The 16,661-nt window shown below is 44.3% G+C and overlaps 1 protein-coding gene across 1 annotated transcript in view; it reads left to right on the top strand.

Moving 5' to 3' along the window:
• The window catches only part of ddah1 (dimethylarginine dimethylaminohydrolase 1), a 59,388-nt gene that overhangs the window by 31,383 nt on the left and 11,344 nt on the right, over positions 1–16,661 (top strand). Inside the window, exons 2-3 of the mRNA XM_071925649.2 lie at positions 12,464–12,563; positions 14,335–14,408. Coding sequence (XP_071781750.1) covers positions 12,464–12,563; positions 14,335–14,408 — 174 coding nt within the window. The remainder of the gene's footprint in view (positions 1–12,463; positions 12,564–14,334; positions 14,409–16,661) is intronic.

Here is a 16,661-nt window from a genome sequence, read left to right as displayed (position 1 = left end):
GGCTCAGTAAGAGCAAGGTGAATGAACAGGATGAATTATGAACAAGATGCATCATTTTTTTCACATATTCTTTAAACTACCTCACGACCACCTAAAATCATCCTGCGACCCCCTCGGAGGTCTCGACCCCCAGTTTGTGGACCCCTTCTTTTATCACCCAGTGTTGGTCAGTACTGGACACAGGACATTGAAATAACAGCCATTTTTCTGGGTCAGACTGTGGAATGTCTGCATTTCCAAAGAGGAGTGTGGAATTACAAGGGAACCTTGCATCACTGCAAAATAGCTGATACCTACCCCCCCCCCCCCCCCCCCCCCACACACACACACACACACCCTTTCTTTTTTATCACTGAAAAATCCTCCGACTTGAGGGTTTATTATCTGTAATGTATTCTAATCATTATAAAATCTGCCCAGTTATTTCCTGAAAGAGGAGATGGCCCGCTGTACAGACGGGCAGCGCGGGCGGGGGAACACTAAACTAAGGCGGCGTTGGAGTCTGCGTGTTTTTTCGAAGGGGCTCAGGCAGGGATGCTTGCTATTCCCTCAAGTGTCTGGAAAGTGTGCCGTTTCCATTACAGTCTGTCTCGTTTCGCTGCAGCGGTGGCGTTGTTTTTGCACGGAGGCCCGGGGGTAAGAGGCAGGCTCCCTGGCTTCGTGTGCCCAGGGCCGCATGCAGCCCCTAGGTAGGGGAGGGAGTGGCTGCGGGCCTCCTGGACACACATGGGCTACATGTGGAGCTTCAAAGGCATAGCTGCTGGACGGGCCCGGCCGCTGGCAGCCTGCTATCATTGAGGAGAAATCAGAAGCAGGCTGCTAGGGATTGGGCTCAGACTAGCTGGCAAGCCTGCTAGATGATTGGGGATTGCTGGTTAGCTAGTTAGCAGACTGACTGACTGACTGACTGACTGACTGACTGGTGGGTGAGTCTGTTAGATGACTTGGCTGACTGGATGTTTCTCCAGCATGTGTGAGTTTTGTTTATTTTCAGCAAGAGAATGAAGAAATCATCTGTTTGCAACATCAATCATCAAGATACAATGTAGTGTGCACTGAGTGGATTTGCATGTGACATCTGCAGATTTTGTTTTGGTTTGTTTGTTTGTTTTTGTAGTACATAAAGACCTCCATACACAGCAGTAGTAATAAAATCCATTCCATTTTTATTCAGTATTTTTTGTCAGTGGTAGTCTTGCTCCAGCGACTCTACTATTAACTCTAATGCCAAAAGATTTGTCTTTTTATGACTGTGGTAGTAAGTTTTAATGAGCTGGAGGACTGGAGACGGATGCATACAAATCAGTCAACAGCCTAACTTAGCATTTCTAGGAGATGCCAGATAAATTCACTGGCTTATTCTCTACAATAAGAAATTGCCCCCCAAATATTGCAGTTGCAGGTTATTAAAGGTATAATGATGCAGTTTGGGCAACTTTTCAGCAATGCAAAATCAGGAAGGGTAGAGAATATCAACTGCAATAAAAATGGTATGTAAATGTCAAATAACTAACTGTAATTCTATCACTATAACTAGCATCAACATTCTAATAGCAACGCTGACATCATGGGATTGATTGTTGCTTTGCTTTAATGAGAGTGGAACTACCTGCCTTGACTTCTTAATGGCATAGCTAAAAGAAATATGAAATCTTTTATAAGTTCAGTGATCGTTGTCTCTGTTGTATTCAGCTTTAAAATGGAGAAATGATTGAAGATTAAGACAAAAAGCTTCAACCTAAGAGATTGAAGAGGGATACCTATTATGCAAATGATCATGTGATCTCTAATGAGAATAGTGCACTCTCTTTCTCAAGTGTTTTATTTTCAGGTACTGCGCTCCATAGTCTCCGTTTCTGCTCTGCTTCTAAGTGCCATAAAGCACAAGGCTTGTTCAGTTCGTGTAACACATCATCAGCCTTTGTTAGCTGCCTAACTACTAAATCCCTGCAGTCTGGTTAATTCCAGTGGGTTTTATTCTACTTTTTAGGCAGATCTCTGGATCTAGCCCTGCTGGCTAACATTAGCACCTGACCCCTTGTTTCATACTGGAGGAAAAAAAAACTCTTTCTGGGAAAGCCCTTCATTAACGTTTATGGGAAACCTTTTGGCCCGTCTTGTTTTTTTCCCTTTCAAGATTAAAACACATACTTCTTTTCCTCATTTTTCCATACGAGCCCCTCCCATACATCTAACTTCACATGGCTGTTTTGGGAAATCCCTCATAATGGGCAGTAAGTCTGTGCTTTGGCTGGCAAACTCCCTTTTTTCCCCTTTGGGAACACATCCATTGCATTCTTTGGAAAGTGTGGGTGTAACCTTGTGGTATGATGGTGTTCTCTTTCTGCAGAACGCGCTGTGTTTCCAGGCTCTCTTTAGTATTCTGGACAGAGCAAAGAGGAACAACCGCTGGAACGGTTAAAAGAATGCAGATATGAAAAGCCGTCAACAACTTTTCTACAGTCTAGGCATGTTCGGCATGTAGCTTTAAAAGGTGGCCAAATGCTGTGGTTTTAAAAAGAAAAAAGAAAATCACTTCCTACTGCCAAACAAACTCATATACAGGTTTTAGGTTTGTTTATTCACAGATGTACAGAGTGTTATACATGCATAACAGCATAAACAAAAATGGACAGTATCGAAGCACATGATGTGAGCTATTACAGAGCGAGCGGTCCTTTTGTCGGTCGTGTTCCCTCATCTTGAGTGAGGTCAAAATTCTCTGACTGTGACTCACCATATCCTCCCTCCTCGGCTCTGTGGCTTCCCTGACCTCCAAGCCGGGGGTTCCTCTTTTCCTGAGCAAGTCGGCACCGCGGACTAAGAGAACTCCCTGCGTGGGAGGGGAGAGAGAGAAAGAGAGAGAGAGGGGGAATCCTCAGCCGCATCTTAACCTGACTCACCCCTGTCTGTGGATCAAACTCCCTCCTCCTCCCAGCCCTCCACGTAGCTCCGATGCACTCGAAGCATCAAAACACGGCTTCTCCCCCTCGCTCCTCCCCTGGAAAGGTCATGGTAGGCCAGGCTCTGGGACGCATAAATCCAGGCGAACCACGGAAAGTGTTTGTTTGGACATTCCGTTCTATGGCACACCGTTGGGCCTCACAATTAGGTGTGTTGAAACAGCGTGAACATGTGGGAGCTTTGGGTATTTTTTACCTCGGCTTTCCAGAGGCCTCAACCCGCAGAATTCAAATAAACAGAATGGGGATTCCTATTCAAATCGGCCTACTTGAATCATCATTGAATGGTGGGTAAGATGGGTGCCAACGTTTGATGGTGTACGGGTAATAAGCATTGGTTAACCTCAAGATGCGGAAAGCCTGACAAGTTATTACGGCAAAGAAATAATTGTACTTAACCTTCTGGTGGCAGTTGTCAGACATTCCAACTTTCATCTTATCCACAACCATATTCCCTTCCACAACAACAGAATCAAAGCTCCATGGCAGACATCTTATGTGCACTGAAGCATATTACCATGATACGTCAGAGAGTTCCCTTTCTATTCATCCTAATTCTATGGCTCTCCCATCGTCCTCCCTCTGAATGTCAATCACTGCACTCGGATTTTATCGACAGCATCTAGAAGCTGCAGGCACACACACTTTCTCTCTAGCACGTGAAGTACCATGGACACCCATCTAGTGGCCCTTTGTAAGTGTTTGCATCTAGACTTTCTACTGTTGCACATGGAGTGATTGACACGCACAATGTGCCCACCCTGAGCTCGGTATTCCTAGCCTCGTCACCCTTCACCGGAGATGTGGGTGGTCCTGTGTCTGTCAGCCCAGGTAGGCCAAAGGTGGCTAGGAGTAGGGTTTCCCCCTTTCTGGGTTTCCCTTGGAAGGAAAAAAAAAGCCCACACTACCTCTTTCTTCTGTTCGTTGCTCTCAACACTGCCTGTCCCATGCTTGTTATGATGGTGAAATATGACTTTTCACTAATTTGACAATTAGCACTTTATTGCCCAGGATAATAACATCAGGTAAACGGCTAAAGTGTAAATCTCCTTTAACCGGAGAGGAGCTGAGGAGCTTTATAGCCCTGCTTAAGATGTGAGAGGAGAGCGGAACGACCTTTACCCAAGCAAGCACTTACCTTAGGCCTCCAAATGTCGGAATATTTGACTTTTTATTTCCAATTGATGTCATATTCCCTGGTACAGGACATCTCGGTCGTAAAAACACTCCATTAGTGCTGCTTGTCAGTGGAATAGAGCATGGCGGCTTAGAGGGAATGCAAGCTATTTGTCTTCCTAAGTACCCACAGCCGTTGTAGAAGCCCCATCACTCCTGCATTACTGTAGCACTGCAGAGGTTTCCAAATTATTTCTACTGGAGGTTAAGCAACAGTTATCCAGCAAGCATTCCTGCTTGTGAATGTGAAGCAGGGTGTTGCTGGAAAAAGAGTATGCATGCTCAGCAAACCTTCCCTGGAAAGATAAGGGTTTTCTATGGTAGCTACATTTGTACATAGTGGTGACGAGGGTACAGCGCTGCTTGATAAGATGGTCTTGTGTTATTTCTGATCCGACCAGCGTAGCCAGGCAGGCGTGAACTATAATCCTCTATGAGGCGGGTGTGTTTGTTTTCTCCCTCGTTGGGGTACAGAGGTGCAGTCCGGGGTGTCAGGCCCAATAAACATGGGGGACCCAGTACCCAGCGGAGGGTGTATTTACTGAGACCGCCTTTGTCTCTCCTGAGGTGGAAGCTCATGTCCATTCGTAACCAACAGTGCCCCCCCCCCTTCTCCTGCTCTTCAACCATCCCTAGCCTGCAGCTCTCCTGTATTTGTGGAGCCATCACAGTGTGAGGTAGGCAGCAGACACATTCTTTACAGGCCTGCTGATTGGAGCAGGGAGGAGGCACTTTATTTGCTCTGGGACAGAGCTAGGACTCGTCAAACAGACTCACACTGCAGTTTGTTTTTGCGGTATCGGGCTCCGCATGTGTGCCTGCCTAATGTGTTTGTGTGGTGTTTCCACCAAGGTGTTGCAGTACAAGTTGTTACTTCAATCATTTCCTCCTTTCCTTCCTTATCAGTGTCAACAAACTTGGGGTTTGATTCTCATTGAGGTAGATAGAGGGAATCTTTTATAGAATACTTAAGTTTAGTTTAGTTTAGTTTAGTTTAGTTTAGTTTATGGTTTAACCCGTGGTCAAACTTTACCACAAAACGAGAACCTATTTCACTTGGCAGACAATCTAGTGTCTTCAGCCCAGGACCCAATTTGAGACCCATGTTCACTGAAATACACTAAGATTCATGTAATGAGTACCCACCAGGCATACAAATGGGACCCCATTGCATTTTGGGGCCCAATCCATGGTGCCAGAGAGACTGTAATTTTGGTGTTCTATTTCAATTTAACTTTTGTATCTAGAGAGAATAAAAGGGAGTGATAATAAACAGGCATTCAAACGTTTATAATAGAAAACCGATTAGGGCTCAGACTTTATCTCTCTATTAATGAGGCTTTACAAAGTCAGCCACCCACGGTTTTACATATAATTATGTGAACAGAAGAGCAGCCTTTCTCAGCTGTCTGTATTACAAATCTTATCTCTCATGTATAGCAGGTGCTTTTACAGACCTGCAGACACCACATTTAACAATCAGAGGCATAATGCTGCCCCCCACCCCTCCCCTCTCTCTCTCTGTCTAACTCACTTTTTCCCACTCTCACCAAATGATTTGCCTTATCTGTGCAGCAGACCAACTGTTGTCTAATCCTGGCCCTTGCCGCTATCTCCCACTACTCAGACTGCTGTAAATGTGTCCAAGCCAGTGGGACATTTTCCTGCTTAGAGCCCTGATATCCTGGGAGCCCCAATTGAAAGGAGTCTGGCAGTGCACTGGCTTTGGCTGAAGCAGCTCTTTTACTGAGGCAGACTGCCAGATTCTTGTGGTGGATGTGTTGCGAGGGTCTCTAGATCAGCTACTGTTAACTGTACACGCCTTCACATTGACCTACTTCTCAACATTTATGTAATCCTAAAGCTGATGAGGGGATTGCAAGAGAGAGGGAATGTCATGGCTTGGTTAACCACAGGTATTTTTCCAACATATACCAAGGATTTGTTTGGATAATGCAAGGACGGGGCATGGAGGGTTTATTTTCTCTTGGCTGTTGCTAAATGAGTTGTTGTCATTTCATCCTTTCATTACAGGCTGTGACAGTGCTAACCCACGCAGTTAGCTCCCTTTAGGAATGCACAGTTTGACCACCGTGACAGAATTAGGCTAGGCCCCTTTTTTCCATTCGTGCATGCACCTGTGTGCATCTTGTGTGTGTGTGTGTGTGTATGTGTGTGCGTGCGTGAGTGTGGTTTTATGTGTTCATACAGGTGCCTTTGTGATTACTGTTTCTGCAAGAGCCTGGAAGGAATCATTAACTACTGATTTGATTTTTTGATTAGTTTGATAGAGACTTGACACTTCACATTGTTCACATGTTTCTGTGTGTGTACGCTTGTGTGTGCATCCATGTGTGTAGACACATGTTTTGCATGCATTTGCACCTGTGTGCATGGGTGTGCACATTCACATGTGTGTGTGTGTGTGTGTGTGTGTGTGTGCGTGTGTGTGTGCATGTGTGTAAAGGAGAGTGAAGTGTATGAAGGGAACAATAGCCCTGCCAGAACCCCATTAGAGCTTCCATACAGTCTCTCTGCCTTTAAGCTCTCATTCTGAAGAAGCACTCAGTGAAAACCACTGCCCATGGCAAGCTTTTGACAAGTCTATGATTGAGCCATTTAATCTCACTTACTCCTTTCAGCAAACAAAGGGAATCATCTCCCAGCTTCTTCCATGGCGTCAGAGATGTAATAGCCTACCTGAAAGGTTCAGATAGCCTTATCCCCTGAATTTTTGCATAGCTAATGAGGTCTGTGCATTTATTTTAAATTCCTCTTGGTCGATCGCCCCGAAATGCAGTCATTATTCCCATTCTGCATTCCTCTGGTCTTTGAACTTTCCTCTGCATTAGGCCTCTGCTATCTGTTACGATCATCATCTGTGTCCCGGATGTCCAGCCAAAGCCCCAGCTATGACGCACAAGCCTGACTGTTCAAACCTGTGCCCCACGTCCATACAAGCAAGACATTTTTTTTCCAGTCATTTGAAGTTCTTTCTAAGATCACAACTCTCTGAGTCATTGCATTGCTACTCCTGACTCCAATACAATGCATTGCACTTTGGAGAAATCCTGTCATTAAAGAGGCGTAAAGGTCAATTTAAGAATTTGTACTTGAATGTTGTTCTTTACAGACTAATTAGTATTGGTCAACCAGACAAGCTCTCCCAAAGCAAGAAATCAAAGAACCAATAACTTGTGATGTCATACTAATATGTAGCCTGGATCTGCTCCATTGTTTGTCTAAACTTTTACGTCAGAAAAGCATTAAGTGTAATATCACAGATTAGGGAATGGCACAAAGTCCTCTCTTTTGTTTCTTGCTATGGGAAACAGTGGTGAATATTCACTTATACAGGCCAACCTGGCATGGGGAAGACATATCTCAAAGCTGAATTTCAGTGAACTCATCTACCTCTGAAACTGTCTGATAGACTGTAGCTGATAATTGTCATCTAAAGAGGTTAGCTTCCTTGCGTGTGAGGCTGAGAGGAATGCTGTATCCCCATTATGCCGGAGCGTGGGACTCTGTCGCTCGGTGTAGGGAGGCTAGGATGACCTTCAGGAATGCCATTGTTGTGTACTCTGTTCCCTTTCCAAATGCTCCGCGCTCTATCAGACTGATGGTCCTTTTTAGCAGAATGCGATATCCACGGGTACCAGGGGCGAGAGAAGGGAGAGGGGGTCCATAAAAAGCCCCAAATAAAAGGCTGTTCTCTCTGCTCCGTCTCCCCTGTCCTGTGCTGGAACGGCAGGAATGTGGCAGGCAGACCGGCTGGCCCTCCGAGCCCAAAGCCCCTAATGAATTTTAAAAGGCCTTTCTCATTCAAAGCAGGGTGCTGGCTAACAGCGTGTCGCCTGGCCAAAGCACTCAGGGGAAGAGGAGGAGAGGGGAGAAGGGAGAGGGGGACGGAGGGGAGGAAAGGGAGGGTAGGGGAGAGGGGAAGGTGGTGCTGGCAAAGCGAGTTGGCACCTAGTCCACAGGCAGGGTGGGGTATTGGGTGTCCCTCCCAGTGAGAGATAATAGGCCACTCTGCATGGGAAGCCACTGTAGGAGCATTCTTGGCCCTGCCATGATGGTCTAGAGAGAATGGAGGGAATGTGACAGACAAAGAAAGAGTGAAAGAGAGAGAGGGAAGGAGGAGTGGGAGAGAAAGAGGGACAGAGAGGAGAGAGGACATGGTAATGGGTAAAAAAGTGCCCCAAACTTGGTCCAAACAAGGATGACCCCGTAGAGTTTGATATGTCAATGCCTATTAATGGATACTTGATTGTCGATGATAATTGAGTGTTATTTCAGAGAATTGCCTTCAGCTGGACAGCATATTGACCCATATGTCAGCTGAGGCCCTGCCACAGCTTTCTAACAAAGATAATGAGCTGAGCAGTATGACTTCCACATACTAGTAAGGTAACCAACTGCTGACAAAGATGCCCGTCTTAATGATTGAAGCACCAGAAATTATTGACTTGCCCAAAGGAATTACTTTTCCATTTCTTTGCGAATGCGATCTGAACCACAGGAGGAGGCTGCTCAATTCCAACTGGAGAATGTTTCTCAGCTTCAAGCTTCATCCGTTCTAATTAGCAGCGTGTCTGTGGGGAGCTTTTTAGGACTTGTGGTGGCATGCTAATTGTTTTCCCTGTCTGCGGCAGATAGCAGAGCCGTGTCAATCATGATTACAGCACTTACTGGCCTGCCACAGCCTACAGCAGCACTCGTAAATAAGGTAAACAACTAGTATTTATTTTATCAGTTTGAAAACTAGATGACTAAAATGTCAATTACTCTCACTGGACACTTTATTAGGTACATCTGCCCATTTACACAACTCATTAAACCTTGAAGTGGATGGCTATAGCAGCAGAGGACGATGCTGGGTCACACTGCTGCCAGCTAAGAACAAGAACATGAGGCTACACTTGGCACATAATCACCAAAACTGGATGTTGAAGAGTGGAAAAATCTGGTTTATTTCAAACTTGTCACCACAGGTGGTGAAAACAAGGTTGATTGAATGTTAGCTTGTTTGCTTTTCCTAAATCCCTGTCTCAGACCTGAAATTGAATTGTAAGAAGTGAATTTGAAAGAGCATTGCGTGTTGAATTTTTACCTCTAGTTTGAAATAAACATTTTAAGTTGAAAGCAATAATGACCAATAATTCAATTTCAAACATTCATTCAGTTTCAAATTTGACAATACACATTCAAATTCTGCAATTCAGTTTCAATTTTTTGTATGCAGTGATTCAATTCAATCATCAAAAATTCAAATTAATGGCATTCAAATTCAGTTTCTGCTGGCACTTATCTCATAGATTTGTTGTAAACAACATGTCATCTGTGGATCCATGATTTAATAGTACAGGCTGGTGGTGTGATGGTGTGGGGAATGTTTTCTTGGCTCATGTTAGGCCTGTTAGTATCAAGTCAGCATCATTTGAATGCCACAGCCTACGTAAACATTGTTGTTGAGCAGGTGCGTCCCTTCATGGCCACAGTCGAACCTTTTTCAAACGCCAGCATGACACTGCACCATGTTACCAAGCACCCATCACCTCAAAATGGTACCAGGAACATGACGAGACTTTAGTTTACTAAAGCCTGGCTGCCATTGCCCTTAATATTGCTTAGAAAATTCATGTCACAGCTATATTGCTTGTGCCAGCTAAACAACATTTAATATTGATTGTTTTACTGGAAATGCCTGTTCTGTTCACTCTAATTCTTTGGCTACACACGCACCTCTGCTATTGTGCACACATTGTTTTTTCCATCTGGAGTAAATCACTCATCCGTGCCATGCAAACACATGAGCCACAACAATTTTGGGGTCCATGTGGAAAGAGAGCCAAAACGATGTGCTGTACCACACACACGCAGAGCTCACACACACACACACACACACACACACACACACGCACATAACCCTTCTCCTGTTGTCTATGTATAGGGGCCATTACATTTCACTTGGGGGCCCTCAGCACCCTTTGGTCACATCACCTCCAGTGATGTCAGAGGAAATGCCTGAGAGCTGAGGTAAAGGGCTAGTCCGTGCACTCTGGCAGATTCCTGGGGAGACGGCAGCTGTGATAGTGGAGGCTCCAGTATGCCACAGAAAGAGGTAGAGAGGAATAAGCAGAGGCCGATAATGGAGGTGGAGAGGCAGCACCGGGTTAAACATTTGATAACGTGAATAGTTTGCTCTTTTGGATACAATCACAATATTGTGGGCTCCAAATCAGTTCACAACCTCTTTGAACACAAGAATGGACAAACTCGTGTTATACGTATTGATTTTTGAATAAATATAGGCTATGTATGAAAAATAAAATGGATAACTCTTCCCTATAAAGGCAAACAGCAGTAACTTTTTTTTGTGTTTTAAAACTCAAAGGTCAGAACAAGTGTTTGAAAGCAACAAAAAATTATACCTCTAAATGCAATTAAATGATATGCAGTCCAATTTTGTCGGGACAGGAGATAAACTTTGAAGGCATGTTTTTTTTTTTCAGTTTCATAACAGTGCAATTACTGCTCTCTGGCCTCACTGATGAGCACAGACATGCAGAACCAGAGTCTGAATTGACTGAATGAAGTTTCCTCATCAACATTGCGGAATTTTGGCAAATGATCAACCGGTGATGAAAGCAGAATGCATTTGGCCGGGACAAGCTTTTTAGTCAGACACCAAAGCAGTGGGATACAAAGACAGCATGACACACGACTTGAACAACTGTCAAAAGCGTAAGTTCCATGTCAACCCGCAGAGTTGTTTACTTCCTCAGAAATTGACGCATCCTTCTAGTAGCCACCCAACATACCTAGATACCTAACTAAATGAGAAGCAGAGTGTGCGTTGGCTATGTTTCGGTTTGCACAAACAAAAAATGAGAGGGATTTACTGTAACCTATGCCTAATGTGCTGCATACTGCTGCTATTACAATTCTGAAGAAACCACTAATGAATTTGTGAATCCAGTTGCTTTTTGGAAGGACACTGTGTTCTTCCTGGTCGACTTGAGCAGAAGAGGAGCAGAAGGCTTAGAGTGAAGATGAAACATGGAGGGGCAGAGTTTGATTGTTCTTGGGGATTCCATGGCCTTACTTGTGGATGGCTTTGGCTGAGTAGCTGAATAGTTCAGACACGTGCAGTTGTGTTTGTGAGACATGGAAAAGGAATGAAAAGGCCATCTAAAAAACAGTCATCCAGACAAACAGCTATTAAAAATGGATGAACAGTAGTTAGCAGCCCAATGACTATAAAAAAGTGTATATGCATCTCATGCTGTTGTCATTGTTGTCTTTAATCAAGGTCCGATGTGAACAGTATGTGAGTGTGCCTGCATGCACATTTATCTATGTGAGAAAAGGAAACTATGTGCATATATGTGTGTGTATGCGGGCCTCTACTGTGCTATCTGGTAAATGTTCGGCCGTCTACCTGGATGACCTCATGGTTTGGCCCTCCGTGACTGAGGAGAAGCAGAGGCTTTCTGTGAGCCAGCAGCACAGCGGGCAGGCTGCGGTCATGGTGAGATAGGGCTTGTGGAAACACTGATGCTCTCGCTAACATGAGCGGCCCTGCGAACTGCTCCCTGAGGAACCCCAAAAACAGGACAGTAAAATCGCACTGGGCGGTCAGAGAGCAGAGCAGATCTGTTTTGGCTGGTCTGCTGTGCTTTCCCCGAGTTTCAAGTTAAGCAGAGATGCTATGCAGGTCAATGTTTTCACCCTGGGGATGCATTTCGTTATATATGCTAATAGCGTCGGGGTGGTATCCATCCTAATACCCGCTGAAATCACCCTTTGCTCATTAAAAAGCAGCATGTTATGAATATATGGAGCACGGTTGACCCAGAAGCTGAGGACAGGGACAGGCATTTTTACCCTACTTTTTTTATGTTGGTCATTTCCTTTTACCTATTTTCCAGAACCACGGCCTTGTAAAAGTGTTAACATACTTCCTCCGAAATGACATCATCTCATGGCTCGCTGAAATGATGTCATGGTGACCTGCAGGAGAGAAAAGGTTTTGTTTCATTGCGCTCATTCTCGGGAACCTGGGCACTGCCAGATAGTGTGCCTTTCAGCTGTTGTATGTGCAGAGACGCAGTGATGTCATCGAAGATCTTCGGTCTGAGTCTCTTCATCTTGTCTGCAGATGTTCCATTGGAAGTTGACCGTATTGTAATATTCTAGAAGACAGGAAACGATGATGACTTGGGGTGCTAGATGGTGTAGTTTACTGTATGTCATCACAATTCAATCATTTGTTTGATATCAGCAGATGTTTTAACAATATTTCTGTGTGGTTGTTCCAGACGGAGGCGATGAAATGTGCGCTGAAGGAGCTGGATCTGAACATCGTGGAGATGGCTGATGAGAGTGCCACACTGGATGGAGGAGACGTCCTTTTTACAGGTACACCGCTCCCACCAATCATATTGCACCGTATTTTATTGAACACCTTTTACACCATGATACCAATCAAACAGCAACTTTTTTACCACTCCAACGTGGAAAGGATATAAATGAAATCCAATAGTAATCATTCCTGTAGGCCTATCATTGGTGATGTAAAGTCTTTTAAGGTTTATTACAGTTTTGGAGCATAGCTGTAAAGAGTCGTATAAGGCATAGAAGACATAGAAGATGCATGGCACGTGTATCATCGCATCATCATATTAAACAGCAATAAGAAAGTGGACACATTTATGTGAAAAATAAATGTAGCTCAAGAAACCTTTTTACTGGGTGAGCGCCCATTCCTTTTGCATTATTCCACTATTTACATGACAATAGGAAGTCTTCCGGCGTGTTTCCACTGTGAGCCGCCACAAAAAGCTATTTCTGTGATACTGTGACATTAAATGTGTTTTAAGAATTGTCGGAATAAATAACACTTTACTGTAGACACGCTTTGTTCGTTTTTTAAGGTACAAGGTACAAAAAACAACAACAACAAAAGAGAGATGTGACACCGCATAGCTTCTGCAGTCGCAGCACACCGACAGTTTACCAAACAAGCATGCTAGTCCACTAGCTGATTATGTGCATGCTATTGTCTCTCTACAAGTCTGTGTCTGTGTTGTGTGATCCTTCAAACGACATTCCACTGAGCGGCCTCGGTGACCCAGTGCCTCAGCACACTAAGCAGAATTTGCCCCCAAAAAAGAATCTGTGTGTCTACCATATTGCATGATTGCAATCAAATCAGCAGAAATCCAGGCTCCCACCGCTGGTTCATAACAGCCCTCTCTTATTCCTCTGGCATCGAGTAATAAAATTGATGAGAGCGAGGAGGCAGGAGCACGGTGGTCTTTATTAGATTTTCTGTACATTCTGTTACAGTCGTGCGGTGAGTTAAAATGTGGGTCAGTGTCTTCTGCGCTGCGCAGGGCCGCGAGGAAAAACGCGGTGGTACACTTAATTGGGTTTCTAGACACCGGCTCTGCGCTCTCGCTCCTTCCAGCTGAAATGGGTTTCACATGGCAGGGCTAGAAACATTTCCTGTTGGCAGGGCCCCGGCTAACGGCTCATTTTGTAAAGGCTCAGCAGCTACGCTAGGACCCCGTCGCCGGGTTCAGTGTGCTGCAGCGGCCCAGCCAGCCATTCAGGGCTCAGTCTGTTTCTCCTCTCCCATACTGACCACAGCTGGCCCGTCTCACAGCCGTGCATAAAGTACACACTGTGGTTAGTGCAGTGCTCAGCTGCAGCCAGGCTAGCTCCATAGGCTTGCTCCATTGCCATTGCTAAACAACTTGTTATTCCATTCAGAGCCTTAAACAGACAGAGCTTGGCTCCTACCTCATGGCAGTAATCTAATTTATTGTATTTAATGTATTTTGCAGTTGTAGTTTCATTTGTACTTTGTAGCAATTTGTATTTCAAAGCCAACAGATTTTGTTCGGATTTCAATTTCAATTTCAGGTTACACTCACACAAATCACCATCTATTTTGTATTTTTGTATTTCCTTGCTTACTTTTGCATGTGTGGCTGTAACTGCTGTCAAATGACTAAAATGGTGAGAATGAATACTTTTGTAATGCCAGTGTGCATTAAGAGAGCCTGGTAGCATCACTAGTGCATTAGCTGTGCCCTTGTCTATCCATGGAGGGTCGATGTTAGATATTTGCTGACATCTCTGAGTCGGCGCACTATCTACCACTGCCGTCTGGTTCTTTCTCCAGGTCGCGAGTTCTTCGTGGGCCTTTCCAAACGGACCAATCAGAGAGGAGCGGAGATCCTGGCAGATGCCTTTAAGGTGAGTTGGAGCGGTGCACCCTGGGATTGTTTCAATGCTTAATCAAGCTAGAGTCCCAATGGTAATCATGGAATTACTCATCAGTGCCCCGCTCCAGCCTTCAGCTGGCTTGGGGGCATTTTTAATCAGCTATTGATTCAGACCTCCACCACATCTGCACTCAATGAGTAGCCAAGCAGTTGATGACACTGATTAAAAAGGTCATTGGGGAAGGGAACCTTCTAGGGGTTGTAGAGTTGAACACCTCTCTCATGAATTCATTTATGGACATTTTCTCCTATCCTGTGCTATTTTAATTAAATCAGCCTGTGTATTAATTATTGGTGTGCTTGCATAGGCTGTTGAAGTGTAGCACTTAGAAATGGGAAGAAGTTCCATGCAATTCTCAGATTCCTTCGTCAAACTACAGCTCTAATATACACCAGTACCAGCAGTTCTAATGTCAACAACACATCTCCATCTTGAAATTGGATTCAAAGCTCATGTTTAGGTGTCACATGCTTAACCCTGCACGTACAGACTGTCTTCCTTTGGATGTTTTGTCTCTGTGGGCTACTTTGTTGTCACTAGTCAAATCCTTTTAAGCTTCAGTATGCAAGTTGAGACAGCAAATTGTATCGGAAGTCCTGCCCTCCTCCCCCTCAGTTCGGCAAATTTACGCCCCAGCAATTGTTACTCATCTTGATGAGTAACTCTGTGAGAAAACATTGAAACAGAATAGCATCCCACCCCTCTAACAGTGTACAGTACAAACCAGCTTTTATACAAGTCGCTTTTCAGCCCTTTTGTCTCTTTTAGATGGAAAAGCAATGCCGATGTTCCCCGTTTGTTTTTGAAGGGGCGACAGGTTTAGCTTCACTGTACTTTTTTTCTTCCTGCTTTCCACCACGGTTGTTCTTACTATGATTTCCTTGTGTTGTGACCACTAGCCTCACCTTGATAGCCACAACTCACTTCACTGCTGGCCACACCCATACAACACACATCCACAGTAAATGGTATATGCCCCAAAATGTCCCAAACGTCATTGAAAAGTCAGTTTCAGGCAAACAGGTTGGTATTTACACATAGGGTCACAGACAAACATGGACTGATAATGTATAATATACCCTATTTACTTATCCTATTTACTACTTACTGTTATTTCAATGTGAAAAAGTTGTATATTGCAGCTTTATGAACTTAGGGATTCTCCATTAGAGACCCTGACCAAAAGAAAAGCCAGCTGACTCGCAGGTTCGTAGGTGGGTCATGTCCTCAAGAGTTCAACACATTGCAGTAACCTGAATGGCCTCACTGCCGTGCTTCCGTCTTCCCGTCTGTATCTGATTTGAATTCCTCATTATGCGTCTCTCTGTGTTTTTCGTTATCCTTGATAAGCCGGGGCTTAATGATGCGTCTCTGGCAAATCACACAAGGAAAAACCTCTTCAGCCGCCATTATTGTTTTTTCCGTTTTTTATCAATTCGATTCGCCTATCGCTGTTGTTTTTTCCCCTCCTTATCAAATTAAGGATCAGTTTATAGGCCGCTTTGTTTAGCACTCCACAATTAACTGCAGATGTGAAGATCTTCTCTTTGTAGTCCTTACAGGGGTCAGAGTCGAGCCGTTGATGGGAAGAGTTTATTCAGGGGGAACTGTGGGGTCTATACTGCTGCGTCTTTTCTATAGCTAAGAAGTAATTGGCTCCAAATGTATACTAATGCCCTTGGTACAACACTGAGATGCTGACATGTCTCCACTGAGGACTGTGGTGGGGAATCTCAGTCTGTCATGGTTCTGGGTTGGTTAATGGGGTCTTTTCAGGTCACAAAATTGCAGCATTTCAACCAAGGTAAAGGAAGTCACATTCATGGCAGATGACTCTCTCTCTCTCTCTCTCTCTCTCTCTCTCTCTCTCACACTGATAAGCCCAGAGAAAAGAATGTATGTTGTCTGTTCTGACTTATGGCAACAAAACTTCCTGTTCGCTGATAAGGAATAAAGACAGTTGAGATTACATAATTCCCAGTGCTCCTCTGCACTTTCAAAATGAACACATCAAGAAAACGGTTCAGGCCAAAAGAGAGGAGGGAAGTTTCACACATGATAAACTGTCTAGTGGATATTTGCTTTGAACTAGCCCAGTGAAACATGGCAACACATTCAATTTATAGTATATATTTACCTGAATTGAAAATGTACACAATACTTCTTAGGGTTTTATGGACCTAGGAGCTATAAAACCCATTCAAAACACATTCTGTGATTAAA

Source organism: Centroberyx gerrardi, chromosome 9 (genome assembly GCF_048128805.1).
Source record: "Centroberyx gerrardi isolate f3 chromosome 9, fCenGer3.hap1.cur.20231027, whole genome shotgun sequence".
Classification (NCBI taxonomy): domain Eukaryota; kingdom Metazoa; phylum Chordata; class Actinopteri; order Beryciformes; family Berycidae; genus Centroberyx; species Centroberyx gerrardi.
This window is presented reverse-complemented; position numbering and strand designations above follow the sequence as displayed.